The sequence below is a fragment of the Microcebus murinus genome, chromosome 13 (genome assembly GCF_040939455.1).
Source record: "Microcebus murinus isolate Inina chromosome 13, M.murinus_Inina_mat1.0, whole genome shotgun sequence".
Lineage (NCBI taxonomy): Eukaryota > Metazoa > Chordata > Mammalia > Primates > Cheirogaleidae > Microcebus > Microcebus murinus.
The window spans coordinates 73556444-73577803 of NC_134116.1; the positions used below are offsets into that span (position 1 = coordinate 73556444).

The 21360-nt window shown below is 45.1% G+C and overlaps 1 protein-coding gene across 2 annotated transcripts in view; it reads right to left on the minus strand.

Moving 5' to 3' along the window:
• Positions 1 to 21360, minus strand: part of B3GLCT (beta 3-glucosyltransferase) — a 95230-nt gene that overhangs the window by 68356 nt on the left and 5514 nt on the right. The window contains exons 1-4 of one of the 2 annotated variants that reach the window (XM_020290450.2): positions 16831 to 16971; positions 12750 to 12799; positions 7183 to 7225; positions 1294 to 1403 (exon numbers count right to left, since the gene is read on the minus strand). In XM_020290450.2, coding sequence (XP_020146039.1) covers positions 1294 to 1403; positions 7183 to 7225; positions 12750 to 12761 — 165 coding nt within the window. In that variant the 5' untranslated portion in view covers positions 12762 to 12799; positions 16831 to 16971. Of the gene's footprint in view, positions 1 to 1293; positions 1404 to 7182; positions 7226 to 12749; positions 12800 to 16830; positions 16972 to 21360 lie in introns of those variants that run through there. The other variant, XM_020290449.2, reaches the window with a different exon arrangement.

A 21360-nucleotide genomic window follows, 5' to 3' on the forward strand; every position in this document is an offset into this window, starting at 1 on the left:
GGGTCATCCCCAAGGCCCGATTGAGCCACTTAGCACTTGCCTGGACCGAACTGAGGGACTGACTGTTCAGTTCCCTGGAGCAGCCTGCACCTGGCCACCCCACTAGTGCCTCCAGCAGAGCAGACGGAAGAGGCTACCAGTCAAGGGTGCCTTCAGGTGAAATCCAGAAAGGTTTGATAGAAGACAATCACTAAAAGTTAGGTTTCCAGAAGGGATTTTTAAACTCTTTAAAAGCTGCTTGTAGCTCTGATTACCAAAAAACTATAGCACGAAATTCTTTCCTCTCCCCTGAGAAAGTGTGATGCTCCAAGTAGGGCCACCTGTCCTCGCAGAGACGCAGGGGGTTTGATGAGGTCTGTATGTGAATCATTTGGAGACGAAGCACAATAAACCTTATTCTCAGAACTCCTTTGCCTTGAAAACCATTAAGCCTGCTGGTGTTTCCTTTAATATTTCCAACCCTTTATTTTCCAGCACCCACCAACAGAAAGAAAGCAATCTGTCAAACACACATGTGTCTTGTCAAAGAGTTCTTTCCAGAGAGAACAGAGAGAGGGCAATTTATCTACAGGGAAGCACTTTTGTCTTGAAGGCCACAGCTACGTGGTGTGGCATTGTTAAAGCAGTTTTCATTCCACTTGGCTGAAGAAAGAAGCCCCCACAGGGCAGCGTGAGAGGGTAGATCTTCCTTTACCCCAAACCTTCAGCATTATTCAAAGCAGCTTTAGATTCAGCTCATGCCTATTTTAAACATTATTAAAATGTACCTGTATGTGTAGATTTCTCTCTCCATAATCCTTCTGGGATATTACATTATAAATCAAATCAAAAGTTCAATTAATGACATCCAATTAAAAAAAACAGATTAAGAGACTCCTACAGAAAGCACCGCGCTAAGATTAATGAAAATGTTATTTCAACATGAAAATTGCCTTAGAACTTGTTACCAAAATTTTGAATGTTAATTATCTTTGCTATTTTAAACCTTGCCTTTAAAAGTTACTTCTTCCACTCCTTTTTATAATACTTCATGACAAAGCCACGATAATCCCACACAATTATATAATTCTCTTAAATTAAAAAATATATATACAATAATTTAGAATATGGTGCTTTGAGCATTGGGAATTAACCAAAGCATTTTCAACAACAGTCAATATTAAATAAGCAAAATGAGTCAGAAGAATTATTCTCATCTAAATAAAACTGATTCTCTACAGATTAAGTGCTTTGAAAACATAAATGTATCAAGAAATACATAATTAGCAGATATCCCAAACCATCTCTACGTACCTGTTTAAGATTTGCTGCCTGCTTTAAGATGTTTTTTTTTAATTGCTCTGCTCTCTTTGCATGAAAAGGATTACTTTGACTCTGGATGACAAATACAATTCCTTTTAAGTCTAGAACCAAAAAAAAAAAAAAAAAAAAGTTTTCAGGCATTTCTTTTTTAACGACTGAAATAAACTTTAAAACAAGTGAAAAAAACAACAGCTACAAAGCAAGCCTTCAAGCAATAAACTCTTGGGGAAAAAAATCAATTTATATGTAATTCTAGAGATAAAATATTCTCTTTTTAAAGTGATTTCCAAACTTCCTTCCAAAAGTTAGCAAGTAAATAAGCTGACTGTACTAGACCAAGTCCATGGTAACAAACTGTGAATCTGCTCCTGCATCTGTCAAAAAGAATGACTACAAATGTGTGAAAACATGAAAATGCCCACAAAACTAACCTTCCTAGTAGCTGGAAATCTAATGTTTACAAGTAGCTTCTTAACAACCCCACACGATCCTACGCTGTGCTGCTACCTGTTAGGAGCCGAATTGTGTCCCCCCCCAAATTCGTATGTTGAAGTCCTGACCCTCACCACCTCAGAATGTGACCTGATTTGGAATCAGGCCTTTTTACCAAGGTCATTAGGGCAAGCCCTATCCAACGTGACTGGCGTCCTTACAAAGAGCGGAAAGTGGACACAGAAGCAGACATGCCCAGAGGGAAGATGATGCAGAGACACGTGGAGAAGATGTGTCTCCTGGAACAGTTCCTTCCCTCGCAGCCCTCAGGAGGAACCGACCCCGGCAGCCCACACCTTGACCTTGGACTTCTAAACTCTAGAATCGTGAGACGGTAAGTTTCTGTTGCTTCAGCCACAGTACGTGGTACTTTGTTATGCAGCCCTAGCCCACTACTACACTACCTCGAGAATGTTCTGGGTGGCCCTTTAACGTGACACTCAACAGTGACTGCATATGTCTGGCAACTCCACAAAGGTCTGCAAATAAGTAACTATAATCCCTACCCTATCTCACAAGGCGCGCAGGCAGGATTAAGTGTTATCTCCAGGAAACCGGCCACAATTCCACAGCAGCAGGGCTTTGGCAAGAAGTGCTGCGTAGAAGCCCACCTGCAACGACACACGGGCAGTATCTGCCAGCCCACTGGAGACTCGCTTCAAGGCAGCCAGCTTTTTACAACAGTGGGCAGGAGGAGATCTGAGTATGTCCTACCCACCTGGCTGGGGAAGGCCACCAGAGCGCTTGCCAACAGAGGTGGCTGCTCGGGCCACACACTGGAGAAGCTCATTAGGCCTCCTAGGTTCCGAGCTTGTAATAAAGAAACAGAAACAGCCACTGAGTCAGCACTCAGCCACCAGACAGGGAGGTGGCAGGAGACAGCACCTAAATTGTAGCCTCCAGCTAGGTTTACAACAAATCTAAGTGGGGACCTTTCCCCCACCACAAATCTTTTTTTTCCCCAACACCTCAGCTCAGGGACACTAATGTGGTTTTAATTTTATTCCATTATTTTTTATTGTTCTTATGTTCAGTTCTAGGATTCCATTCATTTACTCATTCACTCAAATATTTATCCAAACGGATAGCTCCACGGTGAGCTATTTAGATGCTAAAAATAACCCCAAATGCTCTTTGGCTAAAACTCAATAAAAAAATGTGAAAAGAAATGCTGAGCAAACCTACTGAATGTGACCTAATTCCTTTTCCTTAGGAGTTTATATAAATATGAATCTTCCACATACCCGACTCCATTTCAAATTGGCTTCTGGGCTTTACACACTGGACACATGGATAAGGCTTAAGTGAGTGCCATATGTTTAAAATGAAATGTTACCTTGGATCTACAACATCTGGAATATTACATAAACTAACATATCAAAAGGAATTATAAAGATTCATTTATATTAAGAATGGCGTAAATAAGCTTCAGAGAATACACTTTTGCAAAATTTATAAAGTTGAAATAAATGCTCCCAGTGAACCAGAAATTCCACTGCCATTAATCATCTTTAAGAAACCCTCACATGTGTGCACCAGGATGTATAAGAGTGTTCACAGTGGCACTGGGTAAAAGGAAAAAAATGGAAGCAACCCAAATATCCACTAATAAAATACATAAACTGGAATACTATACAACAATCAAAATTAACCAGCACTATATGTATCAATCCAAATGGATACTGTAGATGAACCCCACACATACAATGCTGAAAAAAGTTTCAAAAGAATAACTATATAAATCAATAGTTTGCAAAAATATAAACACAAAAACATATATAAAATGGGTATGTACTATACATATACATATCATGGGAAAGCATAGAAGATTAGACAAGAATGATAAACACCAAATCAGGATACCAGTTAAAAGGTTTCAGCTGAATTAGTAATGTTTTATTTCTTAATCTAGGCAGTAGATACAGAGATGTTCACTATTTTAGACTGTAACTTTTTATATGTTCAAATTATCTCATAATACATTTTTTTGAAAGAGCAGATCCATCTGTCAAAAGGTTAACCCTGCGCTCACCACAGTAACCAACTCCTGCCACTTCTACCACTCAGCGAAGCGCCCACTGTTCTCACGAAGACAACAGCTCTTCCATGCAGGCAAGAGGCTTCACAAGAAGAGGAAAAGCAAATCCTTTCTGTTTTCATACTCCTGGGTCATGCCCTGTGAGTTGTGTCTGTCCTCTCCTTAACACAGCTACCAAGGAACTATGCCAGCCCCTCCCTCTCTCATGCACTTCAATCACGCACCCTCCACATGTTCATTCAGCAAACACCTTCTGAGTACCTGCGAAGTGCAGGGCTCGGGGTACAAAACTGAGTGATCACAGTTGCAGCAAGGGTCTGAGACTGATTCAAGGACAGCCCATCAGAACACAAAGCAGTAGGCAGAAAGCCAGAGTGAGCACAGGGCACCCCAGCACAGAGGAGGGGTGGGGCGTGCACAGAGAGTCTCTGGGAGGAGGTCATTTCCTGAGCTTCCTTTAAAAAGCAGCACTTTTCTGCAGATGCACACGATGAGGGTAGCCGATGAGAGAGTGAGATGAGGTTATCAAGAGCCCACAGCCTGCCTTATCTCTGCAGCATCCTTGGGTGGATGCGCAGAAAGTCTGCCGGGTGGTTCTGAGAAAATGATGGGGGGCACAGTGGGTGATGAAGTTAAAGAGGGAGGTGGGGCCGGCTACACGTGGAGGACTCGTGTGCTTGCTAAGAGGCTTGCACGGCAGGTTACTGGCTTTCAAACAGGGGAAGGGTCTCAGGAGCCAAGTGGAGACCCAGGCCATGGGGCCTTCCTAGAGGTGGGGTTGTGGATACTACTACATAATAAGAACAGGCCAAAAAAGGGGGTAGAAAGAGCTTCCCCACAAAGGGAGTGAAGGTTTGGGACAGAGAGTCGAGCTTAGGGCCTGGACAGAATTAACAGTTAGGTATGGCTGAGGAACAGGATGCATTTAGTGGGGGGTTATCAAAGACAAGACTAAAGAGAAGGGGGTGCCCAGCTCCCACACCCGACATTAATGAACCATGGAAGACCACTTACATGCTCTGTTCAGGTTAGCACATTTAGCAGTTCAGTGCTAAAAACAGCGTACAGGTTTTAAATTCCAGCTATTCTTCATACCAGCGCCAAGAAATACTTTCTGACATACAGCCTAAGCCCCCTCTTAGTCGAATCACATTCTGGCTGAGCCCAGATCCCAGAGCTTATCTCGGTAGCTGTCTTCTGTTCGTGCCATCCACCACCTGACTCACAGGCTCCCACTGCCCAGTTGACAGAGCTAAGTAAGACGATTCCACTGTTTCCTTATCATCCTGGCTGCACTTCTTTAAACTCACTGCAATTTGCCTTCAGCAAACACCGTCACAACTCAAGATGGATTGTCATTGTTTCTCCTCCAGGAATGTGCAATAAATGGATCGCACGCTAAGTGCCTGACAATAATGATCAGAGTGACAGGGGAAGATAAAGAAATTAGTCAAGGATACAGAAAGGACCGAGGCAGTACTGAAGCCAACAGCAGTGAGCTCTCGGGAAAAGCAGCAGAACCAAGGAGATGGTTAGAAAAGGATGCCTGGAAGAGAAATAATTCTTCTTTGAAAGCAAAGGAAACCAAAGGCTCTCTATTTCTTCAGTTGCTGAACACCTATCATGGGCAAGCACCCTATCGGGTGCTAATCTTCCCGGTCAGAAATGACCTAGAAGAATGGATTCGATCATGCTGGTGTATTTCTCATGAGAAATCAATACGGTATTCTTCTGATAGAAGGTCAGTAACAAGCAGCCGTGTGAGTTAAAGCTGAAGGAGAAATATGCATACACAAACACACACAAAGAGCCACACCTACAGTGTTTTACGTGGTGAGAATCACTGTGTACTAGTGAATCTATAGATCAGGCAGTGAGTCAAAAAAGAGAAAAACCCCAGCCTGTGCTTGGAGGCTGTCGCCCAGCCCCGAGTGCTGCGAGCCCATGGTCTGGATGCTCTGACTCTATACTGGTGCCACTGCGACTGCATAAGCTTGTTAGCAGCCACTGGTCCTGTATTCTCAAATGAAGATCATGACAAAGAAGCTCCCTGGGTCTTTTTCAGATGAAATGGCACCAAGTCAGGTACCAGTTGACTTGCCATTTGCAGTTGCAAGAACGTAAATTTACTTGTGTGAGGTAGTTTCAAGCCCATGTTCCAGATTCGGGTCATTAATTCATTAAATAACCAGAGACTCATCATCTCCCACAAAATAAACATACAAACAAATTCCCAAAGCCACCAGGGTTGGCAGCGGAGAGAAAATCTCCACATGGACAGGAGTGGCTGGACCATACAAGAACCATACAAGTGTTCTAGAGAAGCAGCAGCAATGTTCTGGCGTGGCCCCTTAAACACAGCTCTCTCAGAGCCTGGAACCCACACCCACACCCTGTGGGCCCCAGACTCCCCTCCCCAGCACAGGTCATCCTCCCTTCCACCCGGGCTGGGGGAGAAAGTGTCCCTTGCACTTCTGTAGAATCCAGGCCCAGGACAGGAAAGCCTAGAAAGGAACGTTTTCCTCTTCCCTCTTGTCCAGAGCTCACCTTCCAGGTCTCCATGGCCTACCCTGGGATGGGGACATTGACAAAGCTCACACCCTTCCGGGAGGGATCCACCCTGACCCACAGAGGTGCGACCTTACCCTCCCCATCGGCACATGGGCATGCTTCCCATGAAGTTTTTTTAAAAAGACTAATTCATGGTCACACCCCTAAAGATGCTTATGATATACATTGGGGCAGGGAGCAGGAGGGGTTAAGAAAGAGTACAAATAAGGGTGTGGATGGGCTAAGATGGAAGTATGATGCCTTACAGAGGAGGGGGTTGTAGCAGTTTCCAGGCCATGGTGCTTGGACAAGTTTGGCAGCTGTGACTGGTGAGCTGACTCCCAAAAGGCAAGCAGGTGTCTGCAGGTGAGCGAGTGGAGAGGCTGGCTCCAGGCAGAGGACAGCACAAGCAAGGCCCACCACTTGTCCTTGGCTCCCCCCAGTGTGGGCCCCGAATGACAGGGACCATATTTCTCCATCTCTGCACTCCCCACAGTGCTGTGCCACCTGGCATGGTGCTTTACCCTTATTGGAAGCTCAGTGGATGATGGTTAAGGGAATTATAATAAATCCAACATATTAGCTGTTATTTCCAATATATATCATAGGCCAATATGTCAACCTGAAAAGTGTTCTCCATGAGTCTTCATGAGAGCAAATCTGGGCCAAAGACAGAATATTTGAACAACAATATTTGCCCCATCAATAAAATCAGAAAGAATAAAATCATTTTTCTGAAATATAATTTATTTAAAATACAGAGTACATACTCTTAGGTTAAAAAAAAAATCATAACTTACCTATGTCATTTCTCCTTGATACACCACTTGGATTCTCCAAATCCTGTATTTTAAATGAAAGAGAAAAAGACAAGTCTCGTCACATAACAAAGCTGGCAATACACTGAATAAATACATGCCATGTACTGCTGCCTTCCTGAAGCATGAGACCAACACCTGCGGGAACAAAGCAGCAGGGCGGGACTTCTGCATCCCACAGACCTCTGGATGGGGCTGCACCTTTCTCACGTGGTCATGGGCAAGACGCTTAATGAGCTGAACTCTTTCCTCCAGCGTAAAGCGAACGCTTAACTGCTTGATGATGTTCTTGGAAGGGTTCACTTTAAAAACCGTGCACACCATCAAGCATGTGCAAACATCAGAGAGCCTCAATTCTGGCAGGTGTTCCTCATGAAGCTGAGCTCCACTAACTACTGTACTTTATCATCTTTTGGGCTCAGACATCCTGTCATCTAGAACATTACCATGCCGGCCTCTCCTACCTAAGCAGCAGCCCTAGGAGCCTGCAAAGGGCCTCGGAGGAAGTCGGTCTATGGTGGCCAGACATAGAAATCCGGATGTGGGCACAGACATTTCTGACCCTGACTCTGTCTAATTCAAAGGAGGAACTCTCAAAAGATTTCTTTGGAAAAGTGCAAAGCGTCAGCAGATAAATCTGCCATCTTCACCATCTTCTCTGCAGTCTAAGGAGGAATTTTCTCCCTAATCGCCCTTCTCTGCTTTCAGCAGCCATATGCTATAATTATGACAATTGGACGGTGGCAAATATCCTTCAATTTTCCTCGCAGACTGCAACATGAAATGTGGTCGTGAGCCTTTACCAACAAAACTGGGAGCAGCCTACAAGCTGAGAGACGCATCCATGAAGAGACGCGCCCTCTAAGGAAGCCAAAGGGACTGTGGCAATGGACAGGGAGGAGAGAAGGCCACACATAGCGGAGTGGCTGCCTTCAGCGGCACATTCTGAAATTACCTTTGTCTCGAGAATAGAGATGCCACTCGGTAGAGGAGAACCCATAGTCGCATGCTGATTTGTTAGCTCTCAGGATCAAGTGACTTCATCCTGATAAAACATGTAACTTCTGGAAGAGCCCACTAAAAAGACTGAAATCTCAACCCTATTCTCTGAATGCGCTGAGCCGAAGCCAGGTTATCGCCCACTGCAAGTCAGCCTGTGCAGACTCCTCGTGTGGCCCATCCTCTAAACACCACTCCTGACCAGGAGGACGACCAGGACAACCTGCTCTCGGGGAAGGAGCTGGCTTCAGCTCCCGAGGCACCACTCGGCTCTCACCGTCAACCTGCTGCCTGCCCCAGGCCACCACTTTGGCTGCCAGATGAGGCTCATGGAAAAAGAGAATCATTAGATCTAAAAACAGCATTGGCTATGATCCAATCCAACACTCTCCTTTCACAAATGAGACAACAGAGGCTCACAAAAGATAAAGGATTTTCCCAAGGCCCAGCGGTCACTCCAGTCACAGGAATGGGATTAAATCCCAGGTCTCCTGACTCCTTCCCAATGCTCCTTCTTCACACCACCACGGTATGTGCCCAGCCTTCCTCCCGAGATGTTCTCTAGGAAGTACACATCATTAGATGCGAGCATATTGTGAGAATAAGCTAAAAGTAACAGCAACAACAAAAGTCACCTTTATCAACAAGTTGAAAAATGAGAAATATCTGGAACGCTGTAGTTCCAGATTGAGCAACTCAAACAAGCTGCAACAATAACTGGACTTTCTACCAGATTCTTTGTGAAATCAAAGAAAAGCAACCGAAATTATGAATCTTTATTTGTTATTAAGCACTGCAGCTCAGGCTGGCTGACACAATAGCTAGGAAATGATTAGCTGTTTCAAAGGGCTCAATTTGTAAACTGTAAAAATTAAATATCCAAGGAACAGTTGAATTAGGTGAATTGAGATGGAACCAAAATGGTCTTGACTAATTTCCCCTTTGAGAAAGAAAATTAGGCGAAATGAATGAATTAACAGAATACTTAAAATTCTGTCTCCAGCTTCCCTCGTGAAAAGGCTTAGTTCTTCCCAAGGAGAAGAAAACACGTGGTTGATTTCATTATTTCTGCTGCCACATGTTTCTTACACTGACTTGCAGTATCAATCAAAATGTGCTCACTGTCAAGGTTTTGTAAGTCAACTGAACTGCTACTCAGATATAAAAGAGATTTGTTCTTAAAGCATCTTAACCAGGGGTCCTCAAGCTTTTTAAACAGGGGGCCAGTTCACTGTCCCTCAGACCATTGGAGGGCCGGACTATAGTTTTAAAAAAAACTATGAACAAATTCCTGTGCACACTGCACATATCTTATTTTGAAGTGAAAAAACAAATGGGCAAAAGCACCGGCATGTGGCCCGTGGGCTGTAGTTTGAGGACACCTGATCTTAACCCACAGACAGCTCCCATCCCGGCCAGGAAAGGACATATCCAAGTCACTCTTTCACACAGATGTCATTTTTTTTAAGCCACGATGGATTTAAACACTTGCACTCCATATATGTAATGCTTTGTTTTTAAGTTCTTCATTAAAAGAAGACATAACATCCTTAAAAGAATTTGATATGAACTCTTTCAAGAGGAAAGGGGAAGTAAACAGAATCTTCCACTCGGTCATGATTATCCACCACCACCTTCTAGTGTCTGAATAAAATACACAGGAAGTGTTCATCAGTGCACTCAGCACGAGGCCTGGGCCCTAACGCTGCTTCCACGCCATTTATCAGCTCAGGCCTCAGTGTCCCCAGGAATAGGAATAATAATTACAAGACCCACCTCACAGGGCTACACTGTGAGTTGAATGAGATGATAAAATGCTGTGCACAGTGTCTGCACAAAGCAAATGCTCAGCAGTCATTGGCTACTACTCCTCTGTCACCATCATCGTCAACTACTACTTCACATGAAGCAACGACCAACGTGAAAGAAATTTAACTGATAAAAGCAGTTAAAAAGCAGGTCTACAGTGCCTCGTTTTGTTTCCTTTTGTTTAGGTAGAACAGATATTTATGAAAGTCTGCATAATTTAAATAGGACCTGGTACAGTTCTAAGTTGTCTCTCTCTCACACACACACACACACACACACGCGCACGCGCACACGCACGCGCGCACACATACACACACAATCTTCAAAACAGCCCTTTGAAATAGGTCCTATTACCCCACCTTAGAGATGGGGAAGCTGAGGCACAGCGAGGCTCACTAAGTCCCACACTGGTCAGTGGTGAAGAGATGAACTGCCGCATTCTGGCTCCAGTGACCAGCTTCAGCCTTATGTCACACGGGTGCAGTGGCACAAGCCACTGTGGGATGTAAGACCAGGCAGGCTGAAGACAGGTACGTGGCCATGGCAGAGGCAGCACCTGTGGCCTGTAGGACAATCCTGCAGGGGCAGGCCCCTTGACAGCTGTCGCAGGTCAGAATCCAGGACACTGCCAGGCACCAGGAACTGGGGAAGGAAGCCGGGCCCAGAGGTCAGGCCCCAGACAGCGGCACCCCAGGGCACCAGCACACAGGACCCTCATGACAAGCTAAACTCAAGCCCAACCAGTGAGCCTGCAGGTTGTCTGGGGAGAAACCCAGCCCCAAGGAGGGCTAGCCTGCATTTGACAGACAGCCGGCGGGGGGCCCCTGACTAAGACAGGCAGGGAGCAGAGATGGGCAGAAGGCAGTCGTTTCAGGGCGGCAATGTCAGGGCAGATCCTGGTCAACTCTACCGTGAGTAATGAACTAATATAATAACTGAAAATCCACGTTATTGTTCAGAGCCTTAAATCCTATCTCCGGGTTCATGTACAGACTTTGGACAACTTTGGACAAATTAATTCTCGTCCATCTCCTGGTCTCGGGCACGGTGCACAGCACACATTTCATCACTGCCTCTCCTCGTGGCTGTGTAGCCTACAAGTAGATGCAGTTAATTTTCAAGTGTTTTAACCCCTCTGCATGAAAAATGACACTAAGATATAAGACTCGCCTTATCTGTTTATATGTATGTATGTATTTAAAGCAAAGGATATAGTTCTCATACTTGAAAACATGCACTACAATTTTAAATTCATTAAACAAAATTTTAATTCCCTTGTAATAACCCTTAGAGAGCACTTTAAATTCAACACAAATGACGCTTATTATTGCCAAACACACAAAATATAATGCACAGGGCTGTGTAATATGAAACAGTGACCATGTGAAAAATTCAAAGATTCAGAAAATTTGGATTCTAACTTTACCTTTTAATAATCATGTGACCTTGCTCAAATCACTTAACTTCTCTGAGGTTAAGTTTTCTCTTTTGTAAATGGGAGTATGTGCTTTGCTTAGCAATAACAGGATCATTGAGAAGATCAAATTAAAGCAAATCCATGAAAGTGCTTTACTAACCATAAAGGGTCTTAAAATCCTAAGAAATTATTATTATCACTTCCCCTGTGTAGGACTCCCATAGCATAGTTAGAACAGATAACACTCTATTGATAAAAGAAACACTCTATTAGAAATGCTTTTATACCAATTGTGGGGTAAAAAGCAGAGTCTAGGCCGGGCATGGTGGCTCACACCTGTAATCCTAGCTCTCTGGGAGGCCGAGGCGAGCGGATTGCTCAAGGTCAGGAGTTTGAAACCAGTCTGAGCAAGAGCGAGACCCCATCTCTACTATAAATAGAAAGAAATTAATTGGCCAACTAACATATATATAAAAAAAAAAAAATTAGCCGGGCATGGTGGTGCCTGCCTGTAGTCCCAGCTACTTGGGAGGCTGAGGCAGGAGGATTGCTTGAGCCCAGGAGTTTGAGGTTGCTGTGAGCTAGGCTGACGCCATGGTACTCACTCTAGCCTGGGCAACAAAGTGAGACTCTGTCTCAAAAAAAAAAAGCAGAGTCTATTGTTGTTTTAATTAATATGATAAAAACAACTGATATTTTAAAATACTGTTTCTGTTTCTCACATGCTAAGCTGATCTAGTGCAAAGCCCAAAGAGTAAACCTGTACAGAGGTTCCTGAAGGCAACCAGCGATGAAGCAGCAGCTCTGAGATCTGGACAAGAGCTGCCCTGTCTCCATCAGCCCCCAGGCCCAGGTTTCTGGTTCCGACTGCACAAGGGGTCTGGCAGCACAGTCACCTCTGGGGTCCCCAGCATGCCCCCTCACATGGCACCACCTTCAAGGCAACAGTCATTAGGCTCATGTGTGACCCCTGTGAGATCGCAAAATTCTTTCACAAACTGGGAAAATTAAGCCCAAGGTTAAGCCATGATATGCCTGGGGAAAACTATGGCATCCCAGCAAGATTGTTAAAATGTCTAACGCTATGTCAAAACACCTTTTCTCTTAAAAGGACTTTAAAACCTAGTGGTTAAGCAAGTCTATCTTTAGGCTGCTGTTAGGGCTTCAAAGACTATGTTGACCAAAATTATATTAATTCATACAACCCAAAAAAACAAAAAGAAACACGATAACAATTGAAGAATGAAACCACTACAGTTCCCATTCAAGAAAATATGAACAAATCTCAGAGGGGAAGAGTAGATTCCATCATTAGAATTAGTACCTGAGACCGCATGACCTCTTTCTTTGCATCTTCAGAAACCAAAGCAAAAGCTGGGGAAAAAAAGAAAAATTATCACATTAAAATGAGCAATTCAGGTTCATTCTCACATTCAACAGTTTTGCTTATAATAAGGGGGAAAAAGATACTTTAACAAGACACGTTTTGCTCATTTTTAAGCAGCTGCACTGCTGCAAACTAGTATTACTGGCTTTCTTCATCTCAGACCTAAAATTATTCATCGACACGAAGCCAACATGCTTAGGCTACCAAGCAAAAGAAACAATACCTCAAACAAATTAAAATCTACGTACCACTTGTGTCTATAGATATAAACTACACAACAGATGTATATAAAATACTACTACTTAGAAACCTTAATTCTTGTGCCTTTCTGAGCAAAGGAGAATTCCTGAGAATCCAGAGGGAAGAAGTACAAATTCCCACCCTCAAATCACTGCCAAAGCCTGGCAGGCAGCAGAGCTAAATTTGGAGTGAGTTTTTTCTTAGTGGCTGTGGGGTTAGAAGCATGGTACAGATACTGCTGCCAGCCAGCACAGAACCCCACAAAGTCCTAACAGAACCTACCAAGGCCTTGGGGCCAGGAGAGCAGCAGGGAACTAAAATCACTCCCCACTTAGAAATGATTTAAGGTTTTCAGTCCATAATAGACAAAGATATCCCTAGAGATACATGTAAGGTCTGCATTAAAAATAATAGCAAAATGACAGTAACACTTTGAAAATGTAAAGCAAAATCATAAGCCAACAGGTAGCTTAACAGCACAAAAAATAATACCTTAACCTTAAGTGCATTTCACCTGAAGAGCTAAGAGGAAAGCATTGCATGGAGTTTGCTTTCTCCAATTAGCATTTCTAGAAGCAAATGGGCAATGCCACAGAGCAGTGATGTACTGACAGGGTCAGAGAGGCAATACCACGGAACAATGAGTGTCGGCAGCAGGGCTAGCTGGGTGGCAGAGGAGACCCTACTCAGACCGGGAGACAGCTTCACCCATTCGGATTCCTTCTAATTCCTTCCCCAGTCCCACCTCCTGACATCCACTGCCTCAAATTCTCCATTAACATTTGCTCAAAGGAAATAATCTAAAACATATTCACACTAAGAACCAAATGACTAACATAGTTTAAACGTTTCCATTTCCAGAATGACATTTCGAAAGGCAGGGTGAAATTGAAACGTAAGCCAAGTGAACCTCTACATGAGGAATTTAGATAACAGCAGATATGAGTGACGCCTCCCTGAGACACCCCAGATGAAACTGAATCCTCAACACCACCCCGTCCTTCTCCGCCTCACTCAACTTCACTACCCTCCAGAGAGGGGGCCCCAACCTATGGTGAGTTTCACAATTATTTCATTGTATATTACAATGTGATAATAATAAGTGCACAATAAACGTCATGCACTTGAATCAACCCGAAACCATCTCCCCCTCCCCGTGGAAAAATTGTCTTCTGTGAAAACGGTACCTGATGCCAAAAAGGTTGGGGACTGCTGCTCCAGAGCACTGATCAGCCACTGACATCAGGTATGTTTAAATATATTTATTACTTACCTTTCAGTTTGTGTCAAGCTCCATGAGGGCAGGAATATAGTTTTATTTACTGTTTTATTTACCCCCACCCCAAGAGCACAGCTGGCACCTAGAGAGAGCTCAATACATATTCACTGAATGAATGAATGAAGGCAAGTGTTCACTAGGGTCCTAGGGTTGTGCCACTTAAGGGCTGCCTAATCCTTATCCTAGGCAGTGTCAACCCAGAAAAATGGAGGAGTTTAGTGTGCCTCAATTTATTTTTACCAGGATCTGAACCATTTTCTCACTTTTTACACTTATTTACACACACACACACACACACACACACACACACACACACACACAGGAAAAGCAAAGCCCAAATCATGCATCACATTCTAAGAAGAACAGAGAGACTGAACTCCAAATGCCATTAAATTCTGCTCCTGGGCACTTACATTTTTTTGTTTTGTTTTATTGTATTTACCTCCAAGCTAATATGCACATTGAAAAACCTCAAGAAGGTATCAAAAATAGAATTATTTAATGAATATCATAGTTGGAGGTTGCAACATATTAACATAGCTTAGCACCCCAGTTCCAGAAAACAGACATTCTGAGAACTTACAGGATATTTAAAAACTGTAGTCAAACTAATTCATGACTTTGATTCAAAAACCCATCCGCCCAACCCCAATCAATTCCTAATTCCAAACACAGACAAAGATTTCCGAGTTAGTATTTTTCTTTGATCAAGTAAAATAACTTTCTCAATTTAGCAGGTTCAGTGACATCATCTAATAACCAGCATTTACTTTTACCTCACTTTTTGACAAGGCCAGACAGCTATATGACAAGGGAGTGTATGTGAACACAGAAGCCACCGGCCCATAGTATAGTCTATATAGTGCAGGAAACTGGTACTGGTCCCGGGAATTACTAATGCATCACCTCTCATGAGTAACCAGCTAATATTAACTGTTTAAAGCAGGAATTACATAGGAGGAGGATATTGCTAATAAATCAAGTGAATTCCACAAACCCTTCTTGTCAGAATCAAGACGCCTTGCCTTTACTCAAACAAGGCTTAAGTGAGCTGAAGTTAAACCATATTCCAGTTCTACCCCCAAACACGGACCTAGAATTAAAATAGCCTTTAAAACAAACAAACAAAAAAGCCTGTCATTTCTACCCATCGCTCTGTTGCGAAATTAAAAACTCCTTTTTCCCGTGATAGATATAAATTATATACTATTTAAAGCAATGAAATAAGAAATGCATCAGAGATACTTTCAGTCACAAGAGCAAATCATAAGGCAAGATAATCCTCATTAGACGAATACTAAAAATAAAGTGCCAATTGGTTTTATTGGTACATTTCCATAACCAAAATAAAACAAAAGAAATCATCAAGGAACCAAATGTATTTTAAAGGCACAGAATATGCTATGCCACTAATAAATCAATCTTAAAATAATGAGTCATTTAGAGAAGTCCTCCCAACAAAATCCCGGTTTCATCTGCCTGTCACGTTCAATAAGTCTAACAAGAGCGCCCGCCACAGTGGGCCTGGGCTGGGGAGTGAGAGGAGGAAGGAGGGAGGGACAGATCCCCTCCTGCCCCCACCAAGGGGCACACAGGCGTGGCCCCCTGGGGCTCAATGTCTGCTGTTTGCTTTCATACTAATTTCCAGATTCAGCAGGGAAAAATACCCTTGAAAACTTGGGCTGAGTGCATTAATGTGCAGTTTGAGAAACATTCCAAGGTAAATCGTGCTTTTCTATGTCAAATTGTTGTTTAAAAGTAATTTTCCCTTTTCTATTTTCAACACGAATTCTGGTGATGGCAACAGGGAACTATATTTAAAGTGCAAATCAGGGCAGGCAATAGAAATTGGACCCTTTTCATGATAACTTTAAATAATTCAAGCCAATGAATGTGTTCGCACACCTATACAGGGAGATAAATCAAGATTTTACAACTAACCTGGGACTAAGATTTCTAGGCCAGCTTAAGCCCCCGGGTGCAAGAAAACTGGCCCATAATTAATTGCACTGCATTTGAGCAGCGCTAATTAACTATCTTCCCCTGTTCCTGGGAGGGGTGAGGGCCCCACTCCCAGCCAGGAAAGAGGACTGTGCTCCTAACTTGATCTTATTCCTGCTCTCCTGATCCGTCTTCCCAAACTCTCCCAGGAGCATCTATCATAGAAACCAGGTGAAACACAAAGGACAAGGAACAGCTCAGGTGCAAATCACCCCCTTGGAGGGCACAGCCGGGTGCGTAAGTGGGGCATGCAGCAAGTAGAAAGCCCAGCGACAGCTGCGGGCGCTGATAGCTATGGTGACACTGTCAGTCTGGGCAGGGTCTAGGTGCCTGTGCCCTGCACACAAGCCAGGAGGGAGGGGACAAAAGCTGGTGCCTGTGGCCCTGCTTTTCATGGGGACACCTCCTAGAAGCCATGTGGCTCAGGCTCTCTCCCTCCTCCCACCACACCGGGAGGGAGCCTTTGGGGACTCGCTTTCTATCCTGTGACCTACTTACAAAACGTGTCCCCAGCGCAGCAGCTCCAGCCGCCAGAGGCTCCCTCTCCCTGGAGCTTTCCGGATGAGTCCCAGGTCCTGGGGGCCTGAAGCTCCAGGACTCACGGCCCACAGCCAGGTGACTGCCTGGAGTGACTGCTTCAAAGATGATCCGTGGCAGCAGAGGGGACAGAAACAAACGCACTCGCGGCGCAGCGACAGGGGTAAGGCCTGCCTCTGCCTCACCCTCCTCGACACACCCACTGTCCCTGCAGGAGCAGACACGCTGGGGACGTCACCCACGGTGCGGCACCCCCCACACCAGAGAACGGGGGTCTGTCACCCACACGGGAGCACGAAACAGAACCAACCCACACAGGGACAGAGACGCCTGGGGGAGTGACTGGGGTGGGGACCTGATGGGGGCAGTGACAGGGCAGGGACCCCTGGGTGGGGACTCACAGGCTGGGGAAGAGGCCGAGGTCGGCAGGGGCCAGATCAGGACAGGGGCTGGTGCTGTGGCGTCTGGTCTTTTCTGAGGGCCAGGAACAGCCGTGTGAGGCGTTCAAGGGGGTGACGCCACACTGAGGTGAGTGGCCAGGACAGCTTTCTCGAGGTAGTGCACGGAGTGGCTGCAGGGGGACCAGAAAGGACTATGGGAGTGGGCAGGGGTGCTCCAGGGCTGGGCAGGGTGGCAGGAGCCCGGCGCTGGGGCAGGCGGGGGCCAGTGTGAGGACAGCAGAAGCTGCAGCCTGGGGCAGATCACCCAGGAAAGCAGGGCCTCGGGGCTCCAACCCCAGTGACTGGGAGGCTGGAGTGACAGTCACACGGCAGAGGATAAGGGAGGTGGCAGCTGTTTGAGGAAGCTCAATTCTGCTCCGGCATCCTGAGGACACTCACGGGGACACATCCCATGGCGGTGGCCAACATGGAGGGGTGAGATGACAGCGCCCAGCACGGCCGTCACCACTGCACACAGGAGCTGAGGCCACAGCCTGGACGTGTCACCCAGGGCAGCGTGTGGGGCCAAGGACGGGGCAGGGGAACCCCACTGCAGGGACAAACTGCAAAGGAGACTAAAGGAATGACCAGGCAGGGAGAAGCAGGAGAGAAGGCAATTGATTAAGGAATTTTTAGGGAATTCTTTAAAGGAGTTTTTCCAAGGCACTCTCTCCTTACAGCTGCATGGGACAACAAAAAGACACAGCAGCAGGGGACACTCGGGCCCCAGGCCAGGCTGCACTATGAGAAGTCCTATGGCACAAGGTCAGAATACAGTGCCAACATTCGATCCACCTGGGTTCAAACCCAGGCTCTGCCTCTTAGTGGTTCAGCAACCTCTCCCTGGCAGGGGAAACGAAGCAAGAACTAAACCAGCCAGTGTAGTTCAGGTTCAGAGCAGCACCCGGCCTACGGTAAACGCTACAGAGATTTTACCAACCAGTACGCTCTTTACAAAAAGAGATCTGCTTACGGGGGAAGATGCCAGCACAATTCTGCTGCCTCGGCAAGCTGAGAATTGGACAGTATTTGGGGTCAGGGAACCCCTATCTCAGTAGTCCCATGGGTTCCATGGCATTGACAAAGTGATGCAGCCCTCACAAAGCAGTGAGGAAGGGGCTGGGCCTCCCACCACGGCACGGCAGGAGCTCGGTGAAGACATGCTACTGCTCTGAGCCACAACAACCCGCTCAAACTTGACCTTGCTCTATCCGCAACTCATCTGCTGTTGTATCATAGATGTCAAAGGGAAAACGGAGCTTGGGATACAGGTTTCTCCTCACTTGGCCACCAACTTTGACAGGACCAGTACATTGAAAGGGCAGTAAATGGGAAAAAACGGATAGGAAATAACTGTATATGTTTAGGAGGAAAAGATAATTTCCTTTTTTGATTCATATCTCATTTAAACAATCACTCAGGGCCGGGCGCAGTGGCTCATGCCTGTAATCCTAGCACTCTGGGAGGCCGAGGCAGGTAGACTGTTCAAGGTCAGGAGTTCGAGACCAGCCTGAGCAAGAGTGAGACCCTGTCTCTACTATAAATAGAAAGAAATTAATTGGCTAACCAAAAAAAAAAAAAATATATATATATATATATATATAAAAATTAGCCGGGCATGGTGGCACATGCCTGTAGTCCCAACAACTCAGGAGGCTGAGGCAGGAGGATCGCTTGAGCCCAGGAGTTTGAGGTTGCTGTGAGCTAGGCTGACACCATGGCACTCTAGCCTGGGCAACAGAAGTGAGACTCTGTCTCAAAAAAAAAAAAAAAAAAAAAACAATCACTCAGGATATGAAAACCAGAAAATTCCAACTCAAACAGAATTTGGGTTGAGATTAAGCCCTCCCCCCGCCCCATATACACATATGCGTGTTCCATAGCCTAAGTCACAGGAAGGGTCTGAAAGTCCCTGGTCACACTATCTACCCCACAACACACCGAAGAGGAACACAGAGCAAGTATTCAAACACACACAAAATAGCACTTTGTACAATTTCTTAAAATTGCAAGAGTACTAGTGAACAATTAACTATTAGGCTTCATTTATAAAAATACAATTTACCATTAACTTTTGAGTATCTTTTACAAAAAGTGTATTTTCCCCTGTCAGTACCACTCAATCCATGGTGTACGTCAGCAGTCCCCAACCTTTCTGGCACCAGGGACCAGTTTCACAGAAGACAAATTTCCCACGTGCTGGGGATGGTTGGGGGTGTTGCCGAGCTCAGGCGGTGATGCAAGGCCCGTTTCCTAAGGGGCCACAGCCATCACCAGGCCATGGCCGGGGGGTTGGGGATACACAGTCTGAGACACCCTGAGCCTTCAGGAACTTACTTGTATATTGTCCGAAAACCTTTGCTCGAACAACTCACTGCTCTAATTTTTGAAACTCATGCTCCACAGACTATGGTCCCTCCAGTAGCATTTGAAAACCTGCCAAATGATGCTGGAACCAGAGAAAGACGCTCCTTAATTTGAGTTCTGGGATTTCTCGCTCCTTTCCCAAGTACACAAAGCACCGGATTGATGAGCGGTAGGCCTCGATGCCATATTTTCCTCTCTCCAGAACAACCCCCTATTTCATTTTAAAGACAAAGCAACCATTGATCATCTTTACATTCTACAGATGTTCACAAAAATCACCCAATAACAGCCCCAGGTTTTACCCAGGCTTGGAGTGGCCCAGGCGGGGTTCTCACACCCAGCTGCACAGACAACTCACCTGGGGGCCTTGTCAAAAATACAAACCCACAGGCCTCACCTCAGATCTTCTGAATGAGAAAATCTGGAGCTGGAACCCAGGAATCTGCATTTTAACAAACAGGGGCTTCTTTAAGACGCTGAGCTGATTCTCACGTGTGCCGCAGTCTGACAGGCACTGGAGCGGTCAGCTAGCCAGGAACTCAAGGGAACTGAACACACAGCTATTTTCACAACAGGCCTTGGCCATTTAACTTCCTTTACTTCATTCATCTCGTAAACAAAGAACAAGCTCCCCATAATTCCCCTCAAGGATTTGGAGAAGATAAATTCAATGTGATGTATAAAGAGCCTTGAGCTTCTTACGGGAAGCAATGATGTAAACTATATCATCTTTTCACTTTCACAAAATATTCCTTTAGGAGTGAAAATAAGTTATATCTCTAGGAGAAAATGGCATTGCTATACTTAAGATACATTCAAACCTTATTTGATGATACTTACCCTCATTTTCCCCTAAACCTGCAGCTTTACAACATGCAGATAAAGACTGTTTTCTTCCCCACTTCTACCAAATCTTTGGTACACATACACTTTGAGTGAAAGCTTAAATAAATTTATTCTGTCAATCAAGGCTCTTCTAAAAAAGAAAAGAAAGAAAGGGCGGGAAGGAAGGAAGGGAGAAAGGGAATGTGGGGTTCAGTGGCTCACACTAATAGTCCCATCTACTCCGGAGGCTGTGGCAGAAGGATCACTTGAGCCCAAGAGTTCAAGTCTAGCTTAGACAATATAGCCAGACCCCATCTCTAAAAAAGGAAAAAAAAAAAAAAAAACCCACAAAAATCGGGCCAGGCACAGTGGCTCATGCCTGTAATCCTAGCACTCTGGAAGGCCAAGGCAGGAGGATCGCTTAAGGTCAGGAGTTCCAAACCAGCCTGAGCAAGAGCGAGACCCTGTCTCTACTAAAAAATAGAAAGAAATTGGCCAACTAAAAATATATAGAAAATATTAGCCAGAGCTGGGCACGGTGGCTCACGCCTGTAATCCTAGCACTCTGGGAGGCCGAGGCGGGTGGATTGCTCGAGGTCAGGAGTTCGAAACCAGCCTGAGCAAGAACAAGACCCCGTCTCTACTATAAATAGAAAGAAATTAATTGGCCAACTAATATATAGAGAAAAAATTAGCCGCGCATGGTGGCACATGCCTGTAGTCCCAGCTACTTGGGAGGCTGAGGCAGCAGGATTGCTTGAGCCCAGGAGTTTGAGGTTGCTGTGAGCTAGGCTTGACGCCACGGCACTCACTCTAGCCTGGGCAACAAAGTGAGACTCTGTCTCAAAAAAAAAAAAAA